At 41.4% G+C, this 27,306-nt stretch overlaps 2 protein-coding genes across 3 annotated transcripts; both read left to right on the forward strand.

Moving 5' to 3' along the window:
- Positions 1 to 7,469: 7,469 nt before the first annotated feature.
- Positions 7,470 to 9,681, forward strand: LOC129411874 (C-type lectin domain family 4 member M-like). Of its 2 annotated transcripts, none has more exons than XM_055164111.1 (6): positions 7,470 to 7,590; positions 7,710 to 7,733; positions 7,977 to 8,069; positions 8,426 to 8,586; positions 9,108 to 9,232; positions 9,363 to 9,681. In XM_055164111.1, the coding sequence occupies exons 1-6, from the start codon at positions 7,527 to 7,529 to the stop codon at positions 9,571 to 9,573; spliced, it is 678 nt and encodes a 225-aa protein (XP_055020086.1). In that variant the 5' UTR covers positions 7,470 to 7,526; the 3' UTR covers positions 9,574 to 9,681. The 2 variants fall into 2 exon arrangements, with proteins under 2 accessions (XP_055020086.1, XP_055020087.1); XM_055164112.1 differs by having other exon boundaries at positions 9,443 to 9,681.
- A 6,656-nt stretch (positions 9,682 to 16,337) lies between these two features.
- LOC129411824 (perlucin-like protein) lies at positions 16,338 to 24,128 on the forward strand. The gene is made up of 8 exons (XM_055163926.1): positions 16,338 to 16,356; positions 16,765 to 16,848; positions 17,121 to 17,170; positions 19,141 to 19,225; positions 20,557 to 20,649; positions 22,327 to 22,487; positions 23,011 to 23,135; positions 23,266 to 24,128. Exons 1-8 carry the CDS (start codon positions 16,338 to 16,340, stop codon positions 23,393 to 23,395), a joined length of 747 nt encoding a protein of 248 aa, XP_055019901.1. The 3' UTR covers positions 23,396 to 24,128.
- The last annotated feature ends 3,178 nt before the right edge of the window (positions 24,129 to 27,306 follow it).

Genomic DNA, 27,306 nt, shown 5'->3' on the forward strand with positions numbered 1-27,306 from the left:
CAATGCCCCGCGCCAGGACGTAAACACCGCGCACTTCCGCCGGTGGGACGATGGGAAATGTAGTTCAGACGTTTGACGTTGCAAAACAGCGCACTCATTATTTTATTTATTTATTTATTTTTAATTACTTTTTTGTGCACATAAATCAGATGTCACAGAAAGAAAAAATAAATAAATAGTGTATATTTTTAATGCCCATATTGGTTTGTCAAAGTCTGAGCCCGTCAAATCTCAGAAGCTCAGAGGTCTGGTCTGGGTCTGGACTTGGATGGAGACACTGGGAAAATCAGGAGCCACAGGAGGCTGTGTCCTTAGGCAAGACACTTCACTCACATTGCCTAATATGAAAGTGGTGTGTGTGAGTGATGGTGGTGCTGGGAGGGGCTGATGGCGCAGGTCAGCAGCCCCGGTCTGCCAGTCCAGAGGCACTGTCCCCGACCGCCACACGATGTTGAAGAGGCGTGTCAACCAAGACCCACAACATCCAGAGACTTAAGGTACTCAGGATGGACCTCATCCAGCCATGGGCTTTATATTATGAATAGGATTTTTTTTTGATGGACAAAATAGCAAAAAAAAAAAAAAAAAATCAGGATCATGTAGATCGGGTTCATACAAACATTTTAAGACCAAAATGTCAAGGCTCACTGCAGCAGGTACAGAGAGACGAGCCACAAGATCCTAATGTAAGTCCACTGGAGCCAGAGTCAGAAGGAGCCGGAAGAGCCTCCTGGAGAACTTCCTGTTTGGCACACGGCGGCTCCAGCGTTAGATCTGTCCACTCATATATACAGTCTATGGTTGTATGAAAGTGATGATGATAATGATGATGTATAGAAAATGTCTCATAAAAAAGTTGTGTAATCATATTGTGTCTAAATGTGTTTGTTTACATCCAACATCCAAATTTTATGTGAGCTACTTTTAAACTGTTTGAGTTTTCTGACCAGCTGCATGTGATGTTTATAATTTGTTTTACCCATATTGTTGATGTATTTCAGCAGGATAAAAAAAAAAAAAAAAACATGTTTTTGGAGGAACATGGAGTATTACATGTGAATATTACAGTGAAAATACAAGAAAACAACCAAACTGGGTCATTTTTGACCCACTTATTCATCTAAGGGTTAATGTGGGTAGGTCTTACAGGTTTGTAACTAGCACCATTTGATTCCCTGACCCTGAAATGGTCATGAGCTCTGGGTAGTGACCGAAAGGACGAGATCGCGGATACAAGCGCTCGAAATGAGTTTCCTCCGCAGGGTGTCTGGGCGTCTCCCTTAGAGACAGAGTGAGGAGCTCAGTCACACGGGAGGAGCTCAGAGTAGAGCCGCTGCTCCTCCACATCGAGAGGAGCCAGTTGAGGCTCGGGCATCTGTTCCGGATGCCTCCTGGGCACCTCCCTCGGGAGGTGTTCCGGGCATGTCCCGCCGGGAGGAGGCCCCGGGGAAGACCCAGGACACGCTGGAGGGACTATGTCTCTCGGCTGGCCTGGGAACACCTCGGGGTCCCCCCGGAGGAGCTGGAGGACGTGTCTGGGGTGAAGGAAGTCTGGGAGTCCCTGCTTAGGCTGCTCCCCCCGCGACCCGGCCCCGGATAAGCGGACGAAAATGGATGGATGGATGGATGAAAATGTGGGTTTAGCTGTTAAAATCAACATTTCAACTTATTCAGAGGCTGAGATATTCCAAAAAGGGTTTTTTGGCGGCCATTTTTTAAAAAATCCAATATGGCCGCCATAAAGACATGTGGGCAAATGCAAACATTGATTTTCTGACTCCATTTACTATAACCTTTCCAAAAATATATAGGTTAGCAAATCCCCCAAAACTTCCCAATAAGGTCAAAAAATTAAATTACAATAAGGAACCGGACTAATTCCACAAACTCTGACTCAATGTGATCTTAAAATGAGGAAGTTGTTTTTGGCGCCACATGTACAAATATGGAACAGATTTACAGTCTTTGTTCAGTTGGTTTTAAGAGCAGCAGAGATGGAGACAAAGAACTTGATTATGACAATTACTCTGGGCCACCAACTTGGAGACACAATAGTGGGTCTTTAATACCTATTTAATTTTAATTGTATTATTTTTGTAGTTTATTTTATCATTTTATTGTAGTTATTATGTGTTTGTGCAGCACTTCGGAAACTCTTTGTTTGTGAAATGAGCGACAGAAATAAAGTGGACTGGATTGAAAATCAGTCATTAATTCTCCCGAAAATCGATTAAGAAAATGTTATCGAATGCCCATCTTTAGCCTGTAGTATAATAACTTATATATATATAAGACAGTATTAACACTTTACCTCATCAGAGACGAGCCCCTTGAGTCTGTGGAACTGCCCCGTGGACATCAGGTGAGACACTTGGACCAGCGCCTGGGACAAGGACAAAACGAGTCAACAACACGAGGAAAACTAAAAGCTTACAGGGTCATTTTAATAAAACTCTCTGAGGTTCATGATGTTTAAGATTTAGTTAAAAATTGCATAATTCTCTTCACACTTTGGACTTTTTTTAGGTTTAAAATTTTACTTCTGGTTGGAAATCATGACGTCACAAAGCAGGAGTTTACAAGTTAACAGCTCCTTTTGTTTTGAGATTCAAGAAAACTCACGCACTCCTGTTTTTTCTTTTATTGATACACGTTTTGTTTGAACTGAATCGAACCGAAGCGTTGAGTTTTCTTGACGCACCTGTCGCCCTGTCAGGTGAACAGAGTCTACACAGAAAAAGAATTCCAGGGCAGAAATGAACCAGGCTGATTCTAGTGGAGATTCATGGAGTTTAAAAACACAGTGAAGCACTCGAGTGTCACCACGTGACATCACAAAGTGGAACGGTGTGTTTTTGGTTTGAGGGAAACCCAGATCTGCAGGGTTTGTGTGTTAAACGTGTGTGAATGAAACAAAACACAACTCCAGGTCTGTAGGAAATAACATAAGAGCACTTTAAAACTAAAATATTCTCTTCTTGTAGTAATTGGAGCATTCACTATTATTTATTTTCAAAGATTATTATTGTGATTGATCCAGGTTTTATTTGCCTGTGACCTTGTTATTAATCACAAAACTTCTTATGTGAAGATTTCCTCGTCTTTGTTTCTCTACAGCAAATCAAGTAATCCAAAGTATTCAGATTACATTACTCACTTTAAGTAATTTAATGGATTCTGTTACAAACTACATTTTGGTGTGTGTAATCTGTAATCTTTAGGGGATTACATTTTAAAAGTCACCTTCCCAACACTTATTAATGAATTAATTCATTTGTTTGAGTCAGGTACAACAAAATTCAAAAACAATAACCAAAACAGTGATATGTACATGAACATATTTGGGACCTGGTGCTCAAAAGGAGGAGGATGAAGTTTATAAAACTAATGGAGTCCTGCCCCAACTGTTTTACATAATCACGTGGTTCACTTGTTTGTTGTTGTTGTTATTAATCATGTTGTACTTGTAGACAAATGGGTCAAACGCAGAGACACACCCGCACAAGTGACCCTGGGTCTGGCCCCTGGGTCTGGCCCCTGGGTCTGGCCCCTGGGTCTGGCCCCTGGGTCTGGCCCCTGGGTCAGGTCCACCTCGAACAGCAGCTTGATGAGGAGGATGATGAACCTGCAGCGGCACTATAATAATAAAATTATAGTTATTATTGATAATGATGGCAATAATAATAAAAAATATTAAATATTAAATGATAAAAATAACACTATATATATATATATATATATATATATATGATACAAACTATAAATATTAATAAATTATTATTAATTTTATTATTAATAAATTATTGGTAACAGTAATAATGGAAACATTATGGTTATGATGTTTTTGTTTTTGTTGTTTTTTTTTGTCTGTACCATGTCCTGTCTTTGTGCACCTGTTTTGTCTGCCTCCAATTTACTCCAGTCTTGCTATTGGTTGATGTGTTCTACTTGAAGGCCACACCCAGGCTTTGTTTTTAATTAAGCCCTGATGAAGACCACTTAAGGTCGAAACATGTTGGCTTTGGCCATTCAAATAAAGGCCTTTTAATTATATTTTTCCTCGTGCGATGTGTTAACTTTTTCTACTCTTTTGGAGTGTCTGGAATCTGTTGTGTCTTGATATCCACAATGACTTGGTGGAAACTCCTGGGCCATTCACAGCAGAAAAGATGAAAACCTCCAAGAGTCTGGATGTGTTGTTGAACTTGTTGGAGTCCACGGTTTGTTAGGATCTTCTACGTTTGCTCTGCGGATGTTTGAAAGTCGTTTAATTCACCGTTAGCGGTTCTTTTCACTCGGAATATGAAAAAGACATTTTCCTTCTTCCGTGTTCCTATTTGTGCATCCGATAATGCAGCAGGAATTTACCATTATCAGGGATAAATACACGAGGTTACGCACTGTGTTTGACGCTACTGTGTTTCTTGCCTCTGACCAAAATATTTCCCAGCAGCAACGCGGGCTTTTAATAACAATGACGTCAGCTGAAACTCGCCTACACTTTCTCTACAACTCTGAACAAAATTATTGGTGCAAAAGTGTTTTGTTCGAATTGCAACTCATTCTTTGCCACTAACATCATCTGCTCATTTATTTACCAAACTTAACATTTTTAATATTTATGGGATTAATATTTATCAAATTTGTATTTTTATGTATAAAATTCTTTATAATTCAACAACGATCCCCGAACATTTCACATTTTATTTTAAAACCAATGCAGAGATTCACACATACAAAACTCGTCAAATTCACATCTGGTCAGTGACGCAGATCAGAGGCGTTGTTTAAAAATAGTTTGAGGAAATGTTTGATATTTCGTGCTAATGTTTGATCATCTTTCAATTGTGGATGTTTCATTGTGTTTTAATCTATGTTTGAATCAAAAGAATTTAATCCATGGTGTTTAAATGTCATTTATATATATATATATATATATATATATATATATATATATATATATATATATATATATATATATATACATATATTACATTTTTTTATGCAATGTAAAAATTTTTATGTATTCATAAGGTGGAGGCTTTAATATTTCGCCCGATTGGGTTTTTTGCCTCCTTCTTGCACCGACTTTTTATCTAGTGTGTTTCTTTTTATTGTCATGTTATATGTGCAAAATAAATAAATAAACAAATAAATAAAACAGCACACTCATTATTTAATTAATTTATTTATTTGTAATTACATAAATCAGATGTCACAGAAAGAAAAAATAAGTAAATAATATATATTTTTAAAGGCCACACTGGTTTGTCAAAGTGTGATCCCGTCTGTGAGGTCTGGTCTGGGTCTGGTCTGGGTTTGGGTCTGGACTTGGATGGAGCCACAGGAGGCACCAGTCGTAAAAAGTCGTTGTGTACTTAGGCAAGACACTTCGCCCTCATTGCCTAATATGAAAGTGTTCGTCAGTCTGTCCCAGGGCAGCTGTGGCTACAATAGTATTTTACCACCACCGGGTCTGGAGTGACTGAATAATGATCTGTAAAGCAATAATGCAACATGACCATCTTCCCTTTCCCCAGATTCTGATCAAATATTAAAGTTCTGCCTCCCATCAAAGTCTGAGGAATCAAATGGCAGCGGTTTAGGGAATGACATTTGTTAAATATAAGTTTTATACCATATTGTGGAGCCATTGGTACAATTTGAAACATTTCCATGGAAACAAGCAGGACCAAATAAGAGTCAGGTTTGTGGAGATGCAAGCCTGGTCACAGTAAGGATGCAAAAAAACCCAAATCGATCCAGGTCAGTCCTTCAGCATCTTTAAACACCCCCAACGACGTGACAGCTTCATCAGTTTACAGATTATTGGATGTTTGATCAATCACGTTGCAGCACTGAGGTTTGAGCAGAGGTCAAAGGTGAAGCTCCCAAACAAACCAAAACAAACATGGAGACGCCGACAGACGCACCTCAAACTATTTTAGCGTCAATACAGCAGGACTTTTTAGTTTGAGAAAAACATGCAGAAGATCAGAGCTTTGTGCATTTGTGGACAGAGAAGATGTTTGTGCTTTTCTCTCAACTGGATTTAACTAAAGTTTGATTGAAATAGTCCTCAGTCCGGTTTTTGTAATGGCTTTAGTCAGTGCTGTAGTTTTGAGCAGGAAGTCACTGGATCTATTTCTATTATTAAATTTGACTAATTCCGCAAAATCAAAAAGTTCCTCATAATTCATAATGGAAATTTCTGAAAATCAACAAATTCAAGTTCATCCTCCCATGTTGCAGCTGTTTCCTTTTGTGCAAGTTTGAGCATTTCTAATCTCCTCAAGAAACTACATTAAAAGTGAAACATATAAAACATTTTAATACTTTGTTTACAAACCGCCCCAGAGCTGCAGGTCCTGGTCTGATGAAGCAAACAGGACAACATCATCTGCAAACAGCAGAGATGATCCTGTGTCCCCAAACTGGACGCCCTCTGGCCCCCGACTGCGCCTAGAAACTCTGTTCATAAAAACAATGAACAGAACCGGTGACAGGGGCGGCCCTGCCGGAGTCCAACATGCACCAGGAACATTTCTGACTTACTGACAATGAACACAGCTCCTGCTCCGGTCATACAGGGACCGGACAGACCTTAGCAAAGAGCCCTGAACCCCAGACTCCCAGAGCACCCCCCACAGGACACCACGAGGGACACGGTCGAACGCCTTCTCCAGATCCACAAAGCACATGTGGACTGGTTGGGCAAACTCCCATGAACCTCGAGCCTTGGTCCTGGCCTTCCACGGCCAGGACCAAAACCACACTGCTCCTCCTGAATCCGAGGTTCAACTATCAGCCGGATTCTCCTCTCTAGTCCCTGGCATAGACCGGGGAGGCTGAGGAGTGTGATTCCCCTGTAGTTGGAACACACACTCCAGTCCCCCTTCTTATACAGAGGGACTAACATCCCGGTCTGCCAGTCCAGAGGTACTGTCCCCGACCGCCACGCGATGTTGAAGAGACATGTCAGCCAAGACTCACAACATCCAGAGATACTCAGGATGGATCTCATCCACCCCAGAGCCACCAAGGAGCTTTAACCACCTCAGTGACTTCAGCCAGGATGATGAACGAGTCCACCTCCGAGTCCCCAGCCTCAGCTTCCTTCTAGGAAGACGTGACGGTGGGATTGAGGAGATCCTCAAAGTTTTCCTTTCAATGTCCGTTCGTTCTGATAATTTTGTCCTTCGAAGGAACTGCAATGAACCAGTGACTAAAGATTGTTGTGAGGGAAGTTTGGTGACGTTTTTAGCAATAACACTTTGATGCCGTACTGCAGGAACATTCCAGAAACACCAGTATCACCATAGAGACCAGCAGGTGGCAGACCCTCCTCCACATGTCACACAATACACCTTTAATATCTGGTGCTGCAGAGAGCACAGAAATACACTTCTGTGATTCCTCAAACTCTGACGCAACGTGTTAAAATGAGGAAGTTGTTTTTGGTGCCACATGTACAAATATGGAACAGATTTACAGTCTTTGTTCAGTTGGTTTGAAGAGTGGCAGAGATGTTGGGAGACAAAGAGCTTGATTTTGACAATTACTCTGGGCCACCAACTCGGAGTGACAATAGTGAGTCTTTAATACCTATTTAATTTTTTTTATTATTTTTTAAATTAGTTTTAATAAATATTTATTTTTTTATTTTTTCTAATTAGTTTTAATATGTATTTATTTTGTCAATTACCCAGGTTCCCCAACTTGGAGACACAACGGTGAGTTTTTAATGCATATTGAGCATCGGTGAAAATATCTGCTGTGGTTTCTGTAGTTACTATTTTATTATTTTACTTATAAGTATTTACTTATATAAGTATTTCAAATAGGCAAAATGTTTTACTTTTTCAAAGATGCACTATAACGTGTATGTGTTAAAGAGAACATGTGGGTCTGGTGTTGGTCTGGTCATGTTGTTTTTAACACTGGTGTGTGGTGTAAAACTTGAGTTGTGTGAGCAGGAGTCTGTTCTGGGAGACGGGTGAAGGTGGCAGTGTTGACTGTGGCTGTGCTCGTGTCTGTGGCTCTGATCATCACTGTTGCCGTCCTTTTCTGTGAGTCTGGAACTTTGACTTTATCTACTTTATTTATTTAAGAATAATTATAATGGATCTGTTTTATATAGCACGTTTCTGGACACTCAAAGACGCTTTACAGAGCATGATTCATTCACTCCACACTCAGCAGTGGTAGAAGCTATGATTGAACAGCTGCCCTGGGGCAGACATACTGAAGTGAGGCCATCAACCCCTCTGACCACCATCACTCACACACACATTAATAAATGCAACAATAACTTCATGGAGGAACAACACGATGTGCTCTGTGCTGTTCTACACTCTGTGTTAACACAGTGTGACCTGCTGCTCCTCGTTTCATCATTAAACTAATCTGACATCGTCTCTTCCAGTTCCGAGACGTTCATTGAGACTTCACTGTGACTTGGGCTGGGAGCTGAATGGACCCAACTGTTATTATTTTTCCACACTGAAGTTATCATGGAGCCAAAGCAGATGGCAATGTCAAAAAGCTTCTGGAGACCTGGTGAAGATCGAGAGCCGAGAGGAGCAGGTGAGGAGCACTTCTCCTCACATTATTATTCTTTATTCTGTGGCCCATCATGAATCTCATGTTTGTCCCTCAGATCTTCACATAAGTCTTGTTTCCACTGGCACAGTGAGTTTGGCCTTTTTAAAGACAGTACAGTAGGAGGTGTGTTTACCGTGAGGACATGTTTCAGCTGCAGATCATCTTTAAAACTGACGACAGCAGCTGAAACATGTCCTCAAGATAAACTGGTAAAGTAACACATGTCGGTCTCTTTAAACATGATCGTTTGTGCCGTTTGTTGTGACGCGTGAGCACCTGCACTGAAGGTGCTGCTGGTCCTCCAATGACTAACCCCGCCCCCTGCGAGGCGTCTCAAGTCCCAGAACCGTTTGGACGGTCATACCTCCAGTGGTCCACTTGAGACCCCTGAAACGCCCCATTCTGTGTCCATGGAAACAAGACTCTATTCTGGTCCAGTGAAGAAAAATGTTTGTGACTCTCTGCTCTGCCCGTGGAGACGAACTGTGGATTTGTGGTTTTAGAGGTTCCTGTTTGGTAAAGTGAGACATCTGATGTCAGAGGATGAAGAGAAGTTCTGGATCGGACTGACAGACTCTGAGACTGAGGGAGAGTGGAAGTGGGTCGATGGTTCTGCTCTGGACCCAAGGTGAGATGAAGCTACAGAAAAAAATATTTGTCGGTCTGTTGCTTTGTATTGTAAACAATCAGTATTGTAAATCCACACATGGTCGAGCTCCAGCAGTAACTCCAACTGTTCTGTTTGTGTTTCCATGTAGTTTGTCTTTTTGGCATAAACATGGGAACAATATTCAGCCAGACGACTGGAACTATTCGATATCGAAATTGTTTTATCCAGATGGAGAAGACTGTGGACGGATCGGGAAGAAAGCAGACATTGAGTTTGAGGAGAATTGTTGGTTTGATCAGCACTGTGGAACATCCAACAGATTCATCTGCGAGAAAACAGCATCTCCAGAAAGTCCATAGAAATGACACAGGAAGTATACAAATATATCTTTAAAGACGCACCATGTAACTTTTCTGTTGATGCTATTTCCTGATCTATATTATAAAGTCATTTCCTCATCACAAACAGATCTGGAGTTGTGTTTTTTTTTTCATTCACACAAACCCTGGATATTTAGGTCATGTTGTGATACAGAAAGTATTTCAGACCTGGAATTAAAAGGTAAAAAGGAGCTGAAAACTATCACTCATGACATCACAAGGTAGAACAGAGCATTTTGAATGTAGACAGATTAATAATAAAGGAATTAAAAGATGTGCATTTAAAATTAATCTCAATACATCAAAAATGAAATAATTAAAGAAAACACACAAAGATGAACTACTTCTGATTGAGTGCGTTTACATGCACATCAATAACCCGGTTATGATCGGGTTTTTTGAGTATCCCAGTTTCTTGATGGTGCATGTAAACACAGTAACCTGGTTTCAGTAACCCGGTTATGGCAGTATCCCGTTTATTACAAATCGGAACACTGTAGGGGAGTCAGCGTTTCAGGTTCATGCAGCTAAAACCTGGAACAGTCTGAACATGTGAGACAGACTCTTCTGTGACGCTGTTTAAATCCAGGCTCAAAACATTTCTGTTTAACTGTGCAAATAACTGAAAGGTTTTCATTCCGCACTTTTCTCTCCAATTTATGTCTTTTTTAATTTTAATATTATGATTTTAATGTATTTCTTATTCTGTAAAGCACTTTGAATTACTTTGTGTACGAATTGTGCTATACAAATAAACTTGCCTTGCCTTGTAGCTGGTTTATTCCGATAGTAACCGGGACACTGTGGCATGTAAACACAGTATCCCGGTTACTGCAACATAAAGTTGAGTCGCATGTGTCCAAAAGACAAACACTTTCCAGTCTTTTCACCGCAACAGTAGTGACATAAATAAATTGACCAACATAAATAAAGTGACCAAACGAGTGAAATGACTGTAAAATAAAGAGCTGCGCTAAACCTGCACACGTACAATCTGCACTCGTGTGACGCTGAAAAGCTAAAACATGAACTATCTCCTATACTGTACACGCACAGAACACACTCACCATCATTAGCGCCTTTTCTGTCACAAAAAGAACACACATAATCCACAGAGTCGTGTCATTTAGCGGCACAAGGAGCGAGCTGTTTTTATCACCGCTAACAGTTTATGAATAGCCAAGCGGTCTTAAGTTTCATTTCTGTAAAATGTAAACAAATGTGGCAAAGCTTATTTTTGAAGATTTACTTTGTGTATGAATTGTGCTGTACAAATAAACTTGCCTCGCCTTATACGGCCGATGACCAGTAGGTCGGACGGCCGTTCTGGACTTTCCCAGAACACACAGATTGCCAGTTCGCCCCTGAACATGTGTGAATGAAACAAAACGCAACTCCAGGTCTGTTTTTGACGAGGAAATTACATTCTAACGTGACTTAAAAGTAGCAAGAATCCATTTTGTGTTATATAATATTGATGGCATGTTTTTTATGTTAGTTGAATAACAAACAAGCTTCATGTAAGGAATAGGAGAAGAAGTCTGTTATTTCCTAAAATTACGTTAAGGAATGTTTATGGACCCCAATAGAGGCTTTGCACCGTCACGTGACCCTATAGCAACGGTACCTACGCTGCCATGACACTGGGCAACACTATGTCATTGACTTCAGCAGCGTCGGAGAAACATGGGCAGGTTTTGTTGTGTATTTGGTTGTTCTAGATGCTCTGAAAGGGATAAAATTAATCGTTTCTTCACTGTTTCTCTGGAAATGACGCATCAGGATGAAACAAGGGAATTATCGAAAAAAAGACACGGATTATAGCAGCAAAAATAAACCGCAAAGAGATTTCCAATGGTACCATCAAGACACCCAAAGTTTCATCAAGGTATTTTGTAACTTACGATAATGTCAGTATATTTTGTTTTTATAGTAATAAGTGAAAAGGTTATTATTTTATTTGTTCAAGTATTGAGAGGGGTCATAATATTGCAGTTATTGTTTTTGTATTTTATTTGTGAATATATTTGCCTTTTTTAGTTGTGTGACCTTTGCCTTACCCCCGAAGTAGAAAGAGAAAAAATAGTAGCGCGAAAAAGAGAGAAGGGGACAAAAGAGAGAAAACAGAGAGAGGTGTAAAGAAAAGGGACATCAAGATAAAAATATGCTGTTTTACTACTGCTGGTAACGTAAAGGCGAACACGGTAAATATAGTTTCTATTGTATATTTATTTAAGGGTGTTTATGAAAAGTTAAGTTATTTTTTGTCTGTTTTGTTTTAGTTTTCATGGTGTATTGGTGTGTTAATGAAGAGTGCTGAAAATAAATACCGACACACAATCATCAGTATGAAGCGTGAACTCCTTCCTCGCTAAGAAAACCAGGGTAGTTACATATTTGCTATTTAAATTATTTCATAGCTTATTTAAGGAAAGAAGCACATTTACTGAACTAAAATGTCATTAATTTATCCAGGAAAACCCGCACTAGTTTACGATTCAACGAACCCACACTGGGAACCTCGAAAGAATCGGCCATGAAAAGATCCCCGCGAACGTTAGAAAGATCCACTCACAAAAAGCATTTAATTCTAGAAGACATAGATGTGGATAAGCAAGACAATGAAGAAAACATGGGTCCTACCACGAGTGACATGTTTATATGTGCGCTGGAAGATACAGTTTCTACTGCCACTCACACTGCAAATGTTTTCTTTTTACATTTCAGTTCAGTAAATGTGCTTCTGTGAACATCTGCGGTCATGCTCCTCTCTGTACAGAGTCTGGACCCATCACTGTGCAATGAAAAGAACCCCTGAATATGCCTGATTAGTTTAGTTTAATGTTTTGGTTTAAGGATGAAAAAAATACCAAATCTGAACTGGACAATACATGCATCGCGAATTTCAGACTTCTGGTCATTGTGCAATTCATAATGGGAAGGATTTTCTGAAAATCAACAAATTCAAGTTCATCCTCCCATGTTGCAGCTGTTTCCTTTTGTGCAAGTTTGAGCATTTCTAATCTCCTCAAGAAACTACATTAAAAGTGAAACATATAAAACATATTAATACTTTGTTTAAAAGCCGCCCCAGAGCTGCAGGTCCTGGTCTAATGAAACCAACAGGACAACATCATCTGCAAACAGCAGAGATGATCCTGTGTCCCCAAACCGGACCCCCTCTGGCCCCTGACTGCGCCTAGAAACTCTGTCCATAAAAACAATGAACAGAACCGGTGACAGGGGCGGCCCTGCCGGAGTCCAACATGCACCAGGAACATTTCTGACTTACTGACAATGAACACAGCTCCTGCTCCGGTCATACAGGGACCGGACAGACCTTAGCAAAGAGCCCTGAACCCCAGACTCCCAGAGCACCCCCCACAGGACACCACGAGGGACACGGTCACACACCTCCAGATCCACAAAGCACATGTGGACTGGTTGGGCAAACTCCCATGAACCTCGAGCACCTGATGGAGAGTGTAGAGCTGGTCCAGTGTTCCATGACCAGGACAAAATCTACACTGCTCCTCCTGGATCTGAGGTTGAACTATCAGCCAGATTCTCCTCTCTAGTCCCTGGCATAGACCGGGGAGGCTGAGAGTAGTGTGATTCCCCTGTAGTTGGAACACACCCTCCGGTCCCCCTTTTATACAGAGGGACCACCACCCCGGTTTGCCAGTCCAGAAGTACTGTCCCCGACCGCCACGCGATGTTGAAGAGGCGTGTCAGCCAAGACCCACAACATCCGAGAGATACTCAGGATGGATCTCATCCACCCCAGAGCCACCAAGGAGCTTTAACCACCTCAGTGACTTCAGCCAGGATGATCCACCTCCGAGTCCCCAGCCTCTCGTGATGGTGGGATTGAGGAGATCCTCAAAGTTTTCCTTCTTCTTTAATTTTGTCCTATAAAGGAACTGCAATGAACCAGTGACTAAAGATTGTTGTGAGGGAAGTTCGGTACCATTTTTAGCAATAACACTTTGATGCCGTACTGCAGGAACATTCCAGAAACACCAGTATCACCATGGAGACCGGCAGGTGGCAGACCAAAATGTTGTCCATGTCTTTACTGTCATTGTCAGCATTTTTGTGCTTGACAGTGTTTATTTATTACACGACATAGTGATATGGCACCTGTTATAGGAGCGTCTGGAACAGCGAGCAGATCAAGTGGTTGAGCTGCGTTCATGCGCTGCAGTAAAGAGCAACGTTTGTTACTTCAAACGCCAGGTCTTGATGGGAACATGTGCGGGATACATTTGGATTATTTTTCAAAGGAGAAATAATACGCCACGATAAAGAAGGTTTAACGCGACAGTACAGCTCCAGCAGTTTTGTGTCTCTCTATGGGAGTGAATGAAGCGAGAGGAGGACACGCCCCCCATGCTTCCAGATGTGGCTCCACCTTTACCAGTTACGCTGATCGCCAGACAGTCCAGAACACCGACAGGAGACTCAGCGCTGCGTTGCGCAGCAGGCGTCAATGGGTTAAGAGAAAAAGCAAAACTTTACAAACTTCTAGAGCTTAAGTGATGCTAAAAATAGTCACAAGGTGGGGCCAGAAAAAAACATGCAGCACAAGAACCATCCTGATAAATCTGGTCCCCCACAACAAAGAAAGATGCACATCTAACCAAAGTGACAGACTACTCACAAATTCACAAGTTGAGCCAAGCGGCGACTCAACTTAAAGGTTGTATGGAGGATTTTTTTTGTTTCAAATTGTCAGTGATAGATTATAGATGCAGGAGCCTTGTAATTATGATGACCAAAAAAAGGAGAATAAAAATTCATCAACTCTGGACGTGGTGGGGCTAAACATTTGCCAATAGATAACGACACTGCCTCGTTATCTGTGAGCTGACAGGCTGTCAATCAAACTCCCTACGTTTCTAGTGTAACTGACTTGCCTGCGCCGCCGGTACGTGGTTTACGTACGACTGTCACGCAGTCCACAGACGCAAGACGCAGACGCAAGACGCACAGACGCTGTTTACTCCACCAATGCAACAGTTCTTAGCGGCTTTTTTGACCTATATCTTCCTCGCAGTTCGCACAAAGTTTGTTGCAATGACGACAAGAATCCAGGAGCAGTTCGCCGCAAAAGAAAGTCAGTTTTTGAGGTCGCTGAAAGAAGAAGACAAGGGGAAAAGCAGCGAAGCCAAACTAAGGTGATTCTTGAAGATTCATTCCAGCGATGGTGCGACTGAAGCAGACGAAGGGTCTAAAGACTGAACCACTGGTCCACAAATTACTCCTGGACAGGAAACTTCTGCTTATTATGAAAACGTACTTTATTTACAAGAGTTAGACAAACGTTTTTCAGGACACGAATGCGATATCCTATGTCTGAAAACGTAATTTTCAATGCAAAGAAAGAGTCCGCTTGCTGCTGCGTGTTGTAGTAGTAGCTTCATTCGCACTGAATCTTCACACACCCCTCTCTAGTTAGTTGTTTACAAGTCATGTGCAGCGATGAGGACTTGTTTTCTAGAAACAAACCTGTTTCTGGCGTAAGGAGGAGGAGGGAGGAGGCGTTTCTACGTAGGAGCTGTAGGGGGGGGGGGTGGTTTCACGTAGGAGCAACATTTGAAAAAGGACAAACAGTCGCTGGATTTCTTGTTCCTTGGAAAATCCTCGATACAACCTTTAACCAAGATCTCTCCCTCGTCGAAGTAACAAGTGGACACAACTGGACATAAATATCTTCACAAAAGCTACTTCTAGTGCTCAGGAATCAAAAGCAACACAGGCAACCAAATGTTAATGGACGATGAAAAACCAAAACCAAGTATGAGTAAACAACTTACATGACTAAAAGTTATAGCAACAGTGACTGATTGTGTTGTGGTTGAGCTCTGAAGGAGAAGTGACTTCTGACTAGAGGTGAGATCGGGCCTAAAAAATCCAGCCCGACCCGACCCGGCCCGCGGGTATTAAAACCCGACCCGGCCCGAGCCCGACCAATTAACTTGATTTGCAGGCCCGAGCCCGAAGCAAACCCGAAATGTCATATTTTATTTGTGACTCGGGAGGAGGAGCAGTGCTCAGCGTCGAGGTGCCAGTCTTTTTGCTCTCGTATGAAAGCAAAGCGCCACATTGACGACATTCAGCGAAGCCAACGCAAGTTTCTGTAGCATTTTCAGCAATCAATTTGAAGCTTTTCCACACCTCACTCTTACCGGTGCGTGTTTGTCTTTTCAGTTCTCCTGCCTTTAGTTTAACTTCTTGCTCCTCCATATTGGGGACACCAGGTCAAAATAGATGCAGACTTGCGGAGGGGAAGATTATTAAATGAAGAGGAGGCGTTCACGTGCGCAGAGCTCTGGCTCTGCGGATCCTGTTTAGTAGTTAAATAGCAATTACATTACATTACTTCTCTGTTTTATCCATATTATTTATTTTATAACAAGTATTCCTTAGTTTAGTATCCACACATCGTTTTAGCATACATTTTATAAACATATATTTATTTGAAGCCCGAGCCCGACCCGACCCGAAGTAATGATTGACATTTTAGGCCCGACCCCGGGTCGGGTCGGGCTTGGGCTCGGTCTTAAGATCTTACCTCTACTTCTGACTCAGAGTGTCAAAAACAAAAGTGAAACATATAAAAGGTATTATTACTTTGTTTTTGTTTTTTTCGAATTTAGCTCTTTCCAAAAAAAAAAAAAAAAAAAAAAAAAAAGCAGGCTTAGGGTTAGCGTTAGTGTTTCTAGTGAACATCTGCGGTCATGCTCTTCTCTGTACACAGTATGGACTGATCATGGTGCGAAGAAAAGAGCCCCTGAATAAGCCTGATGGGTTTAGTTTAATGTTTTGGTTTAAGAATGAAAAAAATACCAAATCTGAACTGGACAATAAGCGAGTTTGAGCTGACGTCATTGTTATTAAAAGCCCGCGTTGCTGCTGGGAAATATTTTGGTCGGAGGCAAGAAACACGGTAGCGTCAAACACAGTGCATAACCTCGTGTATTTATCCCCGATAATGGTAAATTCCTGCTACATTTTCGGATGCACAAATAGAAGCACGGAAGAAGGAAAATGTCTTTTTCGTATTCTGAGTGAAAAGAACCACTAACGGTGAATTAAACGACTTTCAAACATCCACAGAGCAAACGTAGAAGATCCTAACAAACCGTGGACTCCAACAAGTTCAACAACACATCGAGACTCTTGGAGGTTTTCATCTTTTCTGCTGTGAATGGCCCAGGAGTTTCCACCAAGTCATTGTGGATATCGCCCAAGTGAATATTTGTCCAGGTAGTTGGTGATTCTGACCAGAAATTTGGTTTGGTCCAGGTTCTGTCGGGGTTGAAAAGGGTGATTTGTCGTCCGTCGATGTTTATGACCAATTTCTGGTCAAAAGGTCTTGGGTCCTCTGCCGTTATACTGGATAAATAACCGGGATCAATACCCTTTACGTGCTTTCTCGTTCCGTCCATCATGTTGAATTAGTGTTTCTTGCCGCCGACCAAAATAATTCCCAACATGCAACGCGTGGTTTTTGTCAACAATGAAACTCGCCTATTGCACAGGCCATGATCGTGAAGGAAAAGAAATGTTGGTTTGACAAAAAATGTGAGAGGAACACCATCTATAAACTGTGGAAATAGAAAGTACATTAAATAATAACTTTAAAGTGGGAGTAAAAATTGTATGTGTTTTTTACAAGTAAAAGTACAATATCATGTATTTATTGGATTCTTTACCATTGTACTTCAAACTATGTTCATTTACATCTTAGTCACTGCCCACTTTGGCACTTTTAGAGCTCGTTTGGCCAGAGTCTGTGGGTGGAAGTTTCGGTGGTTTCCTGTTTGTTCAGATCAGTTGTTTGTGGTAACTGGATGAACTTTGTTACTATTATATGTTGTAAAAATGTATATATGTCCTGTAAACCCTGATAATATTGTTTAATCTTCTTTAATAAAAAGTCAGGAAACCGATTGCCTCATTCTACTTTAGGAACAGGAGTTAAACATGAATAATACACACACACTTAATCACACAAGGCTCTCTGAAGTTCTGTTAACTCACATATTAGAAATGATAACTAAAAATATTTATGATGTTACTTTAAATATTTGAGGGAGTAACACTGGTTTTTCATGTAGGTTTGGTCAGTTGGACGTGTCTCTGCTGTGTCTGTTTGTTTGGAGACACACAAATCTGACACTTTACCTGGATGTGGATTTCTTCAAATAAAAACTATCAATTGCCTTTGTTTTTTTTTTTTTGGTTTTTTTTTTTCATTTACCCCAATCGACTAAACTTCTGTAGATATAAATGTATAAATGTATAAAGGAATGACCTGGTTTAGTTCTGGGGACCTGGTGTAGTCCTGGTTTAGTTCTGGGGACCTGGTGTAGTCCTGGTTTAGTTCTGGGGACCTGGTGTAGTCTTGGTTTAGTTCTGGGGACCTGGTGTAGTCCTGGTTTAGTTCTGGGGACCTGGTGTAGTCTTGGTTTAGTTCTGGGGACCTGGTGTAGTCCTGGTTTAGTTCTGGGACCTGGTGTAGTCCTGGTTTAGTTCTGGGGACCTGGTGTAGTCCTGGTTTAGTTCTGGGGACCTGGTTTAGTCCTGGTGTAGTCCTGGTTTAATCCTGGTTTAGTCCTGGTGTAGTCCTGGTTTAGTTCTGGGGACCTGGTGTAGTCTTGCTTTAGTTCTGGGACCTGGTGTAGTCCTGGTTTAGTTCTGGGACCTGGTGTAGTGCTGGTTTAATCCTGGTTTAGTCCTGGTTTAGACCTGGTGTAGTCCTGGTTTAGTTCTGGGGACCTGGTGTAGTCCTGGTTTAGTTTTGGGGACCTGGTTTAGTCCTGGTGTAGTCCTGGTTTAATCCTGGTTTAGTCCTGGTTTAGTCCTGGTTTAGTTCTGGGTACCTGGTTTAGTCCTGGTGTAGTCCTGGTTTAATCCTGGTTTAGTCCTGGTTTAGACCTGGTTTAGTTCTGGGGACCTGGTGTAGTCCTGGTTTAGTTCTGGGAACCTGGTGTAGTCCTGGTTTAATCCTGGGTTACAGCTGGTTCAGTCCTGGTTTAGTCCAGGATTAGGCCTGGTTTACTAATGGGTTAGGTCTGGTGGAGTCTTGGTTTAGTCCTGGTTTAGTCCTGGGTTAGGTCTGGTTTAGTCCTGGTTTAGTCTTGGTTTAGTCCTGGTTTAGTCCTGGGTTAGATCTGGTTCAGTCTGGTGTTAGTCCGGGGTTAGTCCAGGGTCAGCGGTTTCTAATTTTGTCCTACGAAGGAACCTGCAGTGAACCAGTGACTAAAGATTGTTGTGGGGGAAGTTTGGTGCCGTTTTTAGCATCAACACTTTCCATTCCAGAAACTCCAGTATCACCATGGAGACCGGCAGCTGGCAGACCCTCCTCCACATGTTACACAATACACCTTTAATATCAGATACTGCAGAGAGCACAGACATGCACTTCTGTGATTCCTCAAACTCTGACTCAACGTCTTCTTAAATGAGGAAGTTGTTTTTGGATTATGAATTATTTTTTAAAAGTCTGATCCTGAACCTCGCTCAGTCTGTGTTCAGTTGGTTTTAAGAGCAGCAGAGATGTGGGGAGACAAAGAGACTGTTTATGCCAATTACCCAGGGCCACCAACTCGGAGACACAACGGTGAGTTTTTAATGCATATTGAGCACTGGTGAAAATATCTGCAGTGGTTTCTGTAGTTACTATTTTATTATTTTACTTATGGGTCCGGTCAAGCTGTAACGGAGGGAAACAGGGGCAGATTTTTTACATTCAAATAATAATAATAATAATAATAATAATAATAATACATTTTATTTATATTGCACGTTACATAAAATACTCTCAAAGTGCTACCGGTAAAAACAATGAGCAAGCAGTGGATCAAGCTAAAACCATTGCAGGAATTAATAAGATAAAACAAGAATAAAATACAATTAACAAAAGGCTTTAGTAAAAAGGTACGTTTTAAGATTTTGTTTAAAAACAGAAATGTCTCTTATTCAGAAACTAGAGGGACTATTGAAATAAGTAAAGTATCAGAATGTAGGAAAGAGTTACACTCCAACAGGGTCAAGTTAAACCTGTGAGATTCTTTCAAGTTGTTGACAAAAAATTTAAAAAACTCATGTCGGTAACGGAGGGAATGAAATATGCAGCACTTTTTTTGGTTCAATAAATCCAAACAGTGATAACTCTTGGTTCTCACTTACATATCCTTAACAAACTGGTTTGAATATTTGCTTCATATAGTTTTCTACCATATGGTACAAGATTAGGTTGAAAAACCTCTGACTTTTTGACTCATGAGATTTTTTTATTAAGAAAGTTCATGGTAACGGAGGGAAAAGTAACGGAGGGAAAATTGTACAAACAAGTAGAAGGTGCAGGATTTTACATCATTTGTCGCTTTTTTCTTCTGAATACTTTAATATTACTTCAAAATGAAAGGAAACTATTTCTATAAAATGTCAGTCCTTCCAAGCAACATTTTTATCATTTTAAATACTTTTTTTTTTTTTTTTTTTTAATCCTGTCCCTTCATCAACAGTTCAAAGCTTAAATAACACAAGATATGATGAAATACATCCATTTATTTACATGATTTGCAGGATCTGTGAAATTTGGGAAATAATTTTTGTTCCATGTTTCATACATGGTCTGTTTAAAACGGATGGAACTTTAGAACCAAAAATGGTACAGAAAAAAGGTCAACAGTTTCATAAACTAGAGTACATATGTATCTGTTCAATACATTTTTATATCAGATGAATTAACTTGAATTTTTGGCCTTGTTGTTTACTTCTGTTTGACCGGGTCCTTATATTCCATGATTTTCAAATAGGCTAAATTTTTACTTTTCAAAGATCCATTATAACGTGTATGTGTTAAAGAGAACATGTGGGTCTGGTGTTGGTCTGGTCATGTTGTTTTTAACACTGGTGTGTGGTGTAAAACTTGAGTTGTGTGAGCAGGAGTCTGTTCTGGGAGACGGGTGAAGGTGGCAGTGTTGACTGTGGCTGTGCTCGTGTCTGTGGCTCTGATCATCACTGTTGTCGTCCTTTCCTGTGAGTCTGGAACTTTGACTTTATCTACTTTATTTATTTAAGAATTAGGGCCTGGCACGTTAACGCGTTAATTTTGTGTTAACTAATTAATTCATTATCACCGACAATTATTTTAACGCAGTTTTTATTATTTATTTATTTATTTAATGTTAAGTTTGACATCTTTTCTTTACACTTTTTTCTAACCACGTGAGATGCAACGTGTCCGAGCCTCTGTAGACCGCGGGCTCTGATTCACGGGTCTGAGGTGTCCAGTGTGGTCTTCGTTGCTGCGGTCTCACTTACGTAACGCTATCACAGAGTATTCGCGAAGGTCCAGAAGATTTGGTGATATGATTCCGCCCATAACTCAATGAAATAGGATTGGCTCAGACAACTGTCAATCTCAAACTTTGTTCCAGCCACCGAAGCTCCTGCAGGTGTTTGTTTAGTTCAGCGCTGCAGGGGGAGTCACTGATTTACCCAGATACCACTGGAAGAAAAACTGTGATTGGTCCATTTCCATTCCTTTATATTAACCCTTTGTTTCCAAAGAAATACCAGTTCAAGTTTATAACAATCATCTAGAAATTATTACTAGTGTTTTTTATTTACATCTTTATTACTCACTTAATAAAAAATATAGAAAAAATATATTAGTAAAAAAAAAAAATGCATTCAATATTTTTTCTTGAGCCTTCAGAAAACCTTGAAGACTCTGAGGGTTCAACTCTGAAAGAAAAGCTGTTTGTACAACAAATGTTTGGCTTTTTCATTTACATTTCCAATAAAAGTGCAGCTATACTCTACTTTTTAATTCATTAATTCGTTTTGCGTATTAAACGTTATTAATCACACCCGAACTCATGCGGTTAATATTTTTTATTTTTGCCCAGCCCTAATAAGAAAATCTACTTTTTATATATGAGAATAATAATAATAGTTCCGTTTTATAGAGCGCATTTCTAGGAACATCACAATGAGCTAGAAATGAACTGTTTTGGGACACAGTGTGTATCTGGTCAGTTAGTTTAACCCCCCAGGACTAAAGCCGAGGGGGCAGACAAACCTGAGGGACAAAAGACTCTGTGTCAAAAGGAGAAATTAAATTTGTCAACTGGACAAACGTTTATTTTGTTTCAATCCCTCTGCTTCTTCAGTTCAGTTCAGACGCTGGTGGACACTTCCTTGTGAAGATGGACCAACACAGACGAGAGAGCAACAGTGGACCTCAGTCTGCTGTTCATCTCCACCTAAAAGCTCCAGGACGCTCCTCTGAGGTCCTAAGGAGAGAGAACAAGAGAAGAGAGAAGAGAACAACAGGTGCAGCCAGATCAGGGCCAGAGGTGTGAAAGCTCTAATTATGATCCTGAATGATTCTGCTGATATGAGCCCACACTCAGTGCAGTTCAATAGGCCGAGCTAAACAACAGAAACTGTGAACAAGTAGAGTGTTAGTTTCAGAGTAGTTTCAGTGCAGTTAGCTCCTCCTTCAGGCAGATATAAGGAAGTGTCCACCAGCGTCTGACCAGAACTGAAGAAGCAGCAGAACTTTTGGCCATTTCCAATTTCTCTTTTGCTGTGGATTCTACCTTGAACGACTGAGGGATTCTTCACACTTCTACACTCTGTGTTAACACAGTGTGACCTGCTGCTCCTCGTTTCATCCTTAAACTAATCTGACATCGTCTCTTCCAGTTCCGAGACGTTCATTGAGACTTCACTGTGACGTGGACTGGGAGCTGAATGGAACAAACTGTTATTATTTTTCCACATTGAAGTTATCATGGAGCCAAAGCAGAAGACAATGTCAAAATGCTTCTGGAGACCTGGTGAAGATCGAGAGCCGAGAGGAGCAGGTGAGGAGCACTTCTCCTCACATTATTATTCTTTATTCTGTGGCCCATCATGAATCTCATGTTTGTCCCTCAGATCTTCACATAAGTCTTGTTTCCACTGGCACAGTGAGTTTGGCCTTTTTAAAGACAGTACAGTAGGAGGTGTGTTTACCGTGAGGACATGTTTCAGCTGCAGATCATCTTTAAAACTGACGACAGCAGCTGAAACATGTCATCAAGATAAACTGGTAAAGTAACACATGTCGGTCTCTTTAAACATGATCGTGTTTGTGCCGTTTGTTGTGACGCGTGAGCACCTGCACTGAAGGTGCTGCTGGTCCTCCAATGACTAACCCCGCCCCCTGCGAGGCGTCTCAAGTCCCAGAACCGTTTGGACGGTCATACCTCCAGTGGTCCACTTGAGACCCCTGAAACGCCCCATTCTGTGCCCATGGAAACAAGACTCTATTCTGGTCCAGTGAAGAAAAATGTTTGTGACTCTCTGCTCTGCCCGTGGAGACGAACTGTGGATTTGTGGTTTTAGAGGTTCCTGTTTGGTAAAGTGAGACATCTGATGTCAGAGGATGAAGAGAAGTTCTGGATCGGACTGACAGACTCTGAGACTGAGGGAGAGTGGAAGTGGATCGATGGTTCTGCTCTGGACCCAAGGTGAGATGAAGCTACAGAAAAAAATATTTGTCGGTCTGTTGCTTTGTATTGTAAACAATCAGTATTGTAAATCCACACATGGTCGAGCTCCAGCAGTAACTCCAACTGTTCTGTTTGTGTTTCCATGTAGTTTGTCTTTTTGGTATAGATATGGGGACAATATTCAACCAGACAACTGGAAAAATTCGATATCGAGAATTTTTTTATCCAGAAGGAGAAGACTGTGGACAGATCGGGAAGAAAACGGGCTCTGGGTTTGAGGAGAAGTGTTGGTTTGATCAGTACTGTGAAAGTCTCAGTAGATTCATCTGCGAGAAAACAGCATCTCCAGAAAGTCCATAGAAATGACACAGGAAGTGTAGAAATATACATTTAAAGACGCACCATGTAACTTTTCTGTTGAAGGGTTCATCTATTTCCTGATCTATGTTTTAATGTTATTTCCTCATCACAAACAGATCTGGAGTTGTGTTTTGTTTCATTCACACATGTTGAACAAACTCTGCAGATTTAGGTCATGTGGTGATACAGGAAGTGCTCCACTGTGTTTTTAAACTCCATACACCTTCACTAGAATCATTTGGATCATTTCAGACCTGGAATTGAAGGTAAAAAGGAGTTGACAGAGGCCAAAATTCAAAACTGTGACTAAGTCGTGGGCCAAACTAAATATTTATTGAAAAATTTCAACAACATCTGGATGGTTTCTTTTCTTTCCAGATCTGTATGTTAAACCTTTTCTTATTCAAATAAATGTTTAATAATAGTTTTGCTTAAACTTTGAATCCAGAACAAGCAGAATATAAAATAAGAACAACATTTTAAATAAATAATGTCTGAGTTTGACATGTCTGTAATAAAGTGAGGGACGGACTGGGATCAAAAACAGCTCTGAATAATCTCAAGAAATCAATAATGAAAAAACTGAAGAAAACACACAAAGATGAAGTACTTCTGATTGTTTATTAACAAAAACACTTAAATCATTTCAAAGTGACTTGGGTTTTTTGTTTTTAACCTTTTCCCTTCCTCCTTTCTCTTCATGTTTTCTGTTCAACGTCTTTGAAATGTGTTGAAACCAAAGAGCAACTTTTTTCGACTTTTAGGCCTATGCAATGTATTCTTGACAAATGGGCAAATTGTCGTAATAGCGCCCTCTGCTGGACTTTTCCAGAACACACAGAGTACCAGTCCGCCCTGAACGTGTGTGAATGAAACAAAACACAACTGCAGGTCTGTTTTTGATGAGGAAACTACAGTTTAGCATGTGACTGTAACACAAAACGCTGTGAGATGCTGCAGAACATCCAGAACATCCAGAACATCCAGAACGCCGCAGCTCGGGTCCCGACTCGAACCACGAAGTCCGAGCACATGTGTCCTGGTCTCAGGTCTCTGCACTGCCCCCTGTGGCTCAGAGACTTTAAAGGGGCTCTGCTTGTGAACAAATGTCTCCAGGGTCCAGCACCAAAGTCCATCTGTGACATGTTAGTGCCACATGAAACATCTGCACTTCTGGTTGAGTCCTGGTTTAGTCCTGATTTAGTCCTGATGTGTTAGTCCTGGTTTAGTCCTGATTTAGTCCTGGTTTAGCCCTGATTTAGTCCTGATGTGGTCCTGGTTTAGTCCTGATGTGGTCTTGGTTTAGTCCTTATGTAGTCCTGGTTTAGTCCTGATTTAGTCCTGGTTTAGTCCTGATTTAGTCCTGGTTTAGTCCTGGTTTAGTCCTGATTTAGTCCTGATTTAGTCCTGGTTTAGTCCTGGTTTAGTCCTGAGTTTAGTTAGTCCTGGTTTAGTCCTGGTTTAGTCCTGCTTTAGTCCTGGTTTAGTCCTGGTTTAGTCCTGATGTGGTCCTGGTTTAGTCCTGGTTTAGTCCTGATTTAGTCCTGGTTTAGTCCTGGTTTAGTCCTGATGTAGTCCTGATGTGGTCCTGGTTTAGTCCTGATGTAGTCCTGATATGGTCCTGGTTTAGTCCTGGTTTAGTCCTGGTTTAGTCCTGGTTTAGTCCTGATTTAGTCCTGGTTTAGTCCTGGTTTAGTCCTGATTTAGTCCTGGTTTAGTCCTGGTTTAGTCCTGATTTAGTCCTGATGTGGTCCTGGTTTAGTCCTGCTGTAGTCCTGGTTTAGTCCTGATTTAGTCCTGATGTGGTCCTGGTTTAGTCCTGATGTGGTCCTGGTTTAGTCCTGCTGTAGTCCTGGTTTAGTCCTGATTGTAGTCCTGATTTAGTCCTGATGTGGTCCTGGTTTAGTCCTTATGTAGTCCTGGTTTAGTCCTGATTTAGTCCTGATGTGGTCCTGGTTTAGTCCTGATTTAGTCCTGATGTGGTCCTGGTTTAGTCCTGATTTAGTCCTGATGTGGTCCCGGTTTAGTCTTGATGTGGTCCTGGTTTAGTCCTGATGTGGTCCTGATTTAGTCCTGATGTGGTCCTGGTTTAGTCCTGGTTTAGTCCTGATGTGGTCCTGGTTTAGTCCTGATGTAGTCCTGGTTTAGTCCTGATTTAGTCCTGATGTGGTCCTGGTTTAGTCCTGCTGTAGTCCTGGTTTAGCCCCGATTTAGTCCTGATGTGGTCCTGGTTTAGTCCTGATTTAGTCCTGATGTGGTCCCGGTTTAGTCCTGATGTGGTCCTGGTTTAGTCCTGATTTAGTCCTGGTTTAGTCCTGATTTAGTCCTGATGTGGTCCTGGTTTAGTCCTGATGTGGTCCTGGTTTAGTCCTGATGTGGTCCTGGTTTAGTCCTGGTTTAGTCCTGGTTTAGTCCTGATTTAGTCCTGGTTTATTCCTGCTGTAGTCCTGGTTTAGTCCTGATTTAGTCCTGATGTGGTCCTGGTTTAGTCCTGATGTGGTCCTGGTTTAGTCCTGGTTTAGTGCTGATGTGGTCCTGGTTTACTCCTGATGTGGTCCTGGTTTAGTTCTGATGTGGTCCTGGTTTAGTCCTGCTTTAGTCCTGGTTTAGTGCTGATGTGGTCCTGGTTTAGTCCAGATGTGGTCCTGGTTTAGTCCTGATGTGGTCCTGGTTTAGTCCTGATGTGGTCCTGGTTTAGTCCTGATGTGGTCCTGGTTTAGTCCTGATTTAGTCCTGATGTGGTCCTGGTTTAGTCCTGATGTGGTCCTGGTTTAGTCCTGGTTTAGTCCTGATTTAGTCCTGGTTTAGTCCTGGTTTAGTCCTGATGTGGTCCTGGTTTAGTCCTGATGTGGTCCTGGTTTAGTCCTGATTTAGTCCTGATTTAGTCCTGATTTAGTCCTGATGTGGTCCTGGTTTAGTCCTGATTTAGTCCTGATGTGGTCCTGGTTTAGTCCTGATTTAGTCCTGATGTGGTCCTGGTTTAGTCCTGCTGTAGTCCTGGTTTAGTCCTGATTTAGTCCTGATGTGGTCCTGGTTTAGTCCTGATTTAGTCCTGAGTCCTGCTGTAGTCCTGGTTTAGTCCTGATGTGGTCCTGGTTTAGTCCTGATTTAGTCCTGATGTGGTCCTGGTTTAGTCCTGATGTGGTCCTGGTTTTCCTGAGTCCTGTTTAGTCCTGATGTGTCCTGGTTTAGTCCTGATGTGGTCCTGGTTTAGTCCTGGTTTTTTCCTGATGTGGTCCTGGTTTAGTCCTGGTTTAGTCCTTGTGGTCCTGGTTTAGTCCTGATGTGGTCCTGGTTTAGTCCTGATTTAGTCCTGATGTGGTCCTGGTTTAGTCCTGATGTGGTCCTGGTTTAGTCCTGATTTAGTCCTGATGTGGTCCTGGTTTAGTCCTGATGTGGTCCTGGTCCTGATGTGGTCCTGGTTTAGTCCTGGTTTAGGGTCTGTTTACACGAGAACTCTTCAGGGTAAAAACTATAACATATTTGATCAGAAGTGTCTTTCGTTTAGTCGGTGACGGCGTTTTTGGGGCTTAAAAATGCAAACATCTGAACCCACCCTCCAGAGTGGAAAAGCTGAACACGCTCCGCCGTTGTGTTTCCGTCGACACTGCCCAAGACGCCAAACTCTGGTCAGACCTGCTCAGGTCCCGTACGTGTTTACGTCACATACAGACAGGACACAGAAATCAAACCAATCGAATTCCACACTCTTTTGCGTCACCGTATGACGCAGATTTCCTCTAAATGCGGAATAAAAAGTGAAGACGAGACGCCACTTTTGCTTCTTCTGTTCAAACCCTCAGCATATAAACGTAGACTTGGTTTAGTC

The sequence above is a fragment of the Boleophthalmus pectinirostris genome, unplaced genomic scaffold (assembly GCF_026225935.1).
Source record: "Boleophthalmus pectinirostris isolate CB_2022bp ecotype Guang Dong unplaced genomic scaffold, ASM2622593v1 HiC_scaffold_6, whole genome shotgun sequence".
Lineage (NCBI taxonomy): Eukaryota > Metazoa > Chordata > Actinopteri > Gobiiformes > Gobiidae > Boleophthalmus > Boleophthalmus pectinirostris.

Bases quoted from the DNA above. Each gene is read 5' to 3' on its own strand.
- LOC129411874 (XM_055164111.1), top strand. From the start codon at position 7,527: ATGTTGGGAGACAAAGAGCTTGATTTTGACAATTACTCTGGGCCACCA. The intron at 7,591-7,709 runs GTGAGTCTTTAA...TCAATTACCCAG, and splicing joins ACCAACTCGGAGTGACAATA to GTTCCCCAACTTGGAGACAC. The intron at 7,734-7,976 runs GTGAGTTTTTAA...TTGTGTGAGCAG, and splicing joins CCCAACTTGGAGACACAACG to GAGTCTGTTCTGGGAGACGG.
- LOC129411824 (XM_055163926.1), top strand. The intron at 20,650-22,326 runs GTGAGTCTGGAA...CGTCTCTTCCAG, and splicing joins CACTGTTGTCGTCCTTTCCT to TTCCGAGACGTTCATTGAGA. The intron at 22,488-23,010 runs GTGAGGAGCACT...TTGTGGTTTTAG, and splicing joins TCGAGAGCCGAGAGGAGCAG to AGGTTCCTGTTTGGTAAAGT.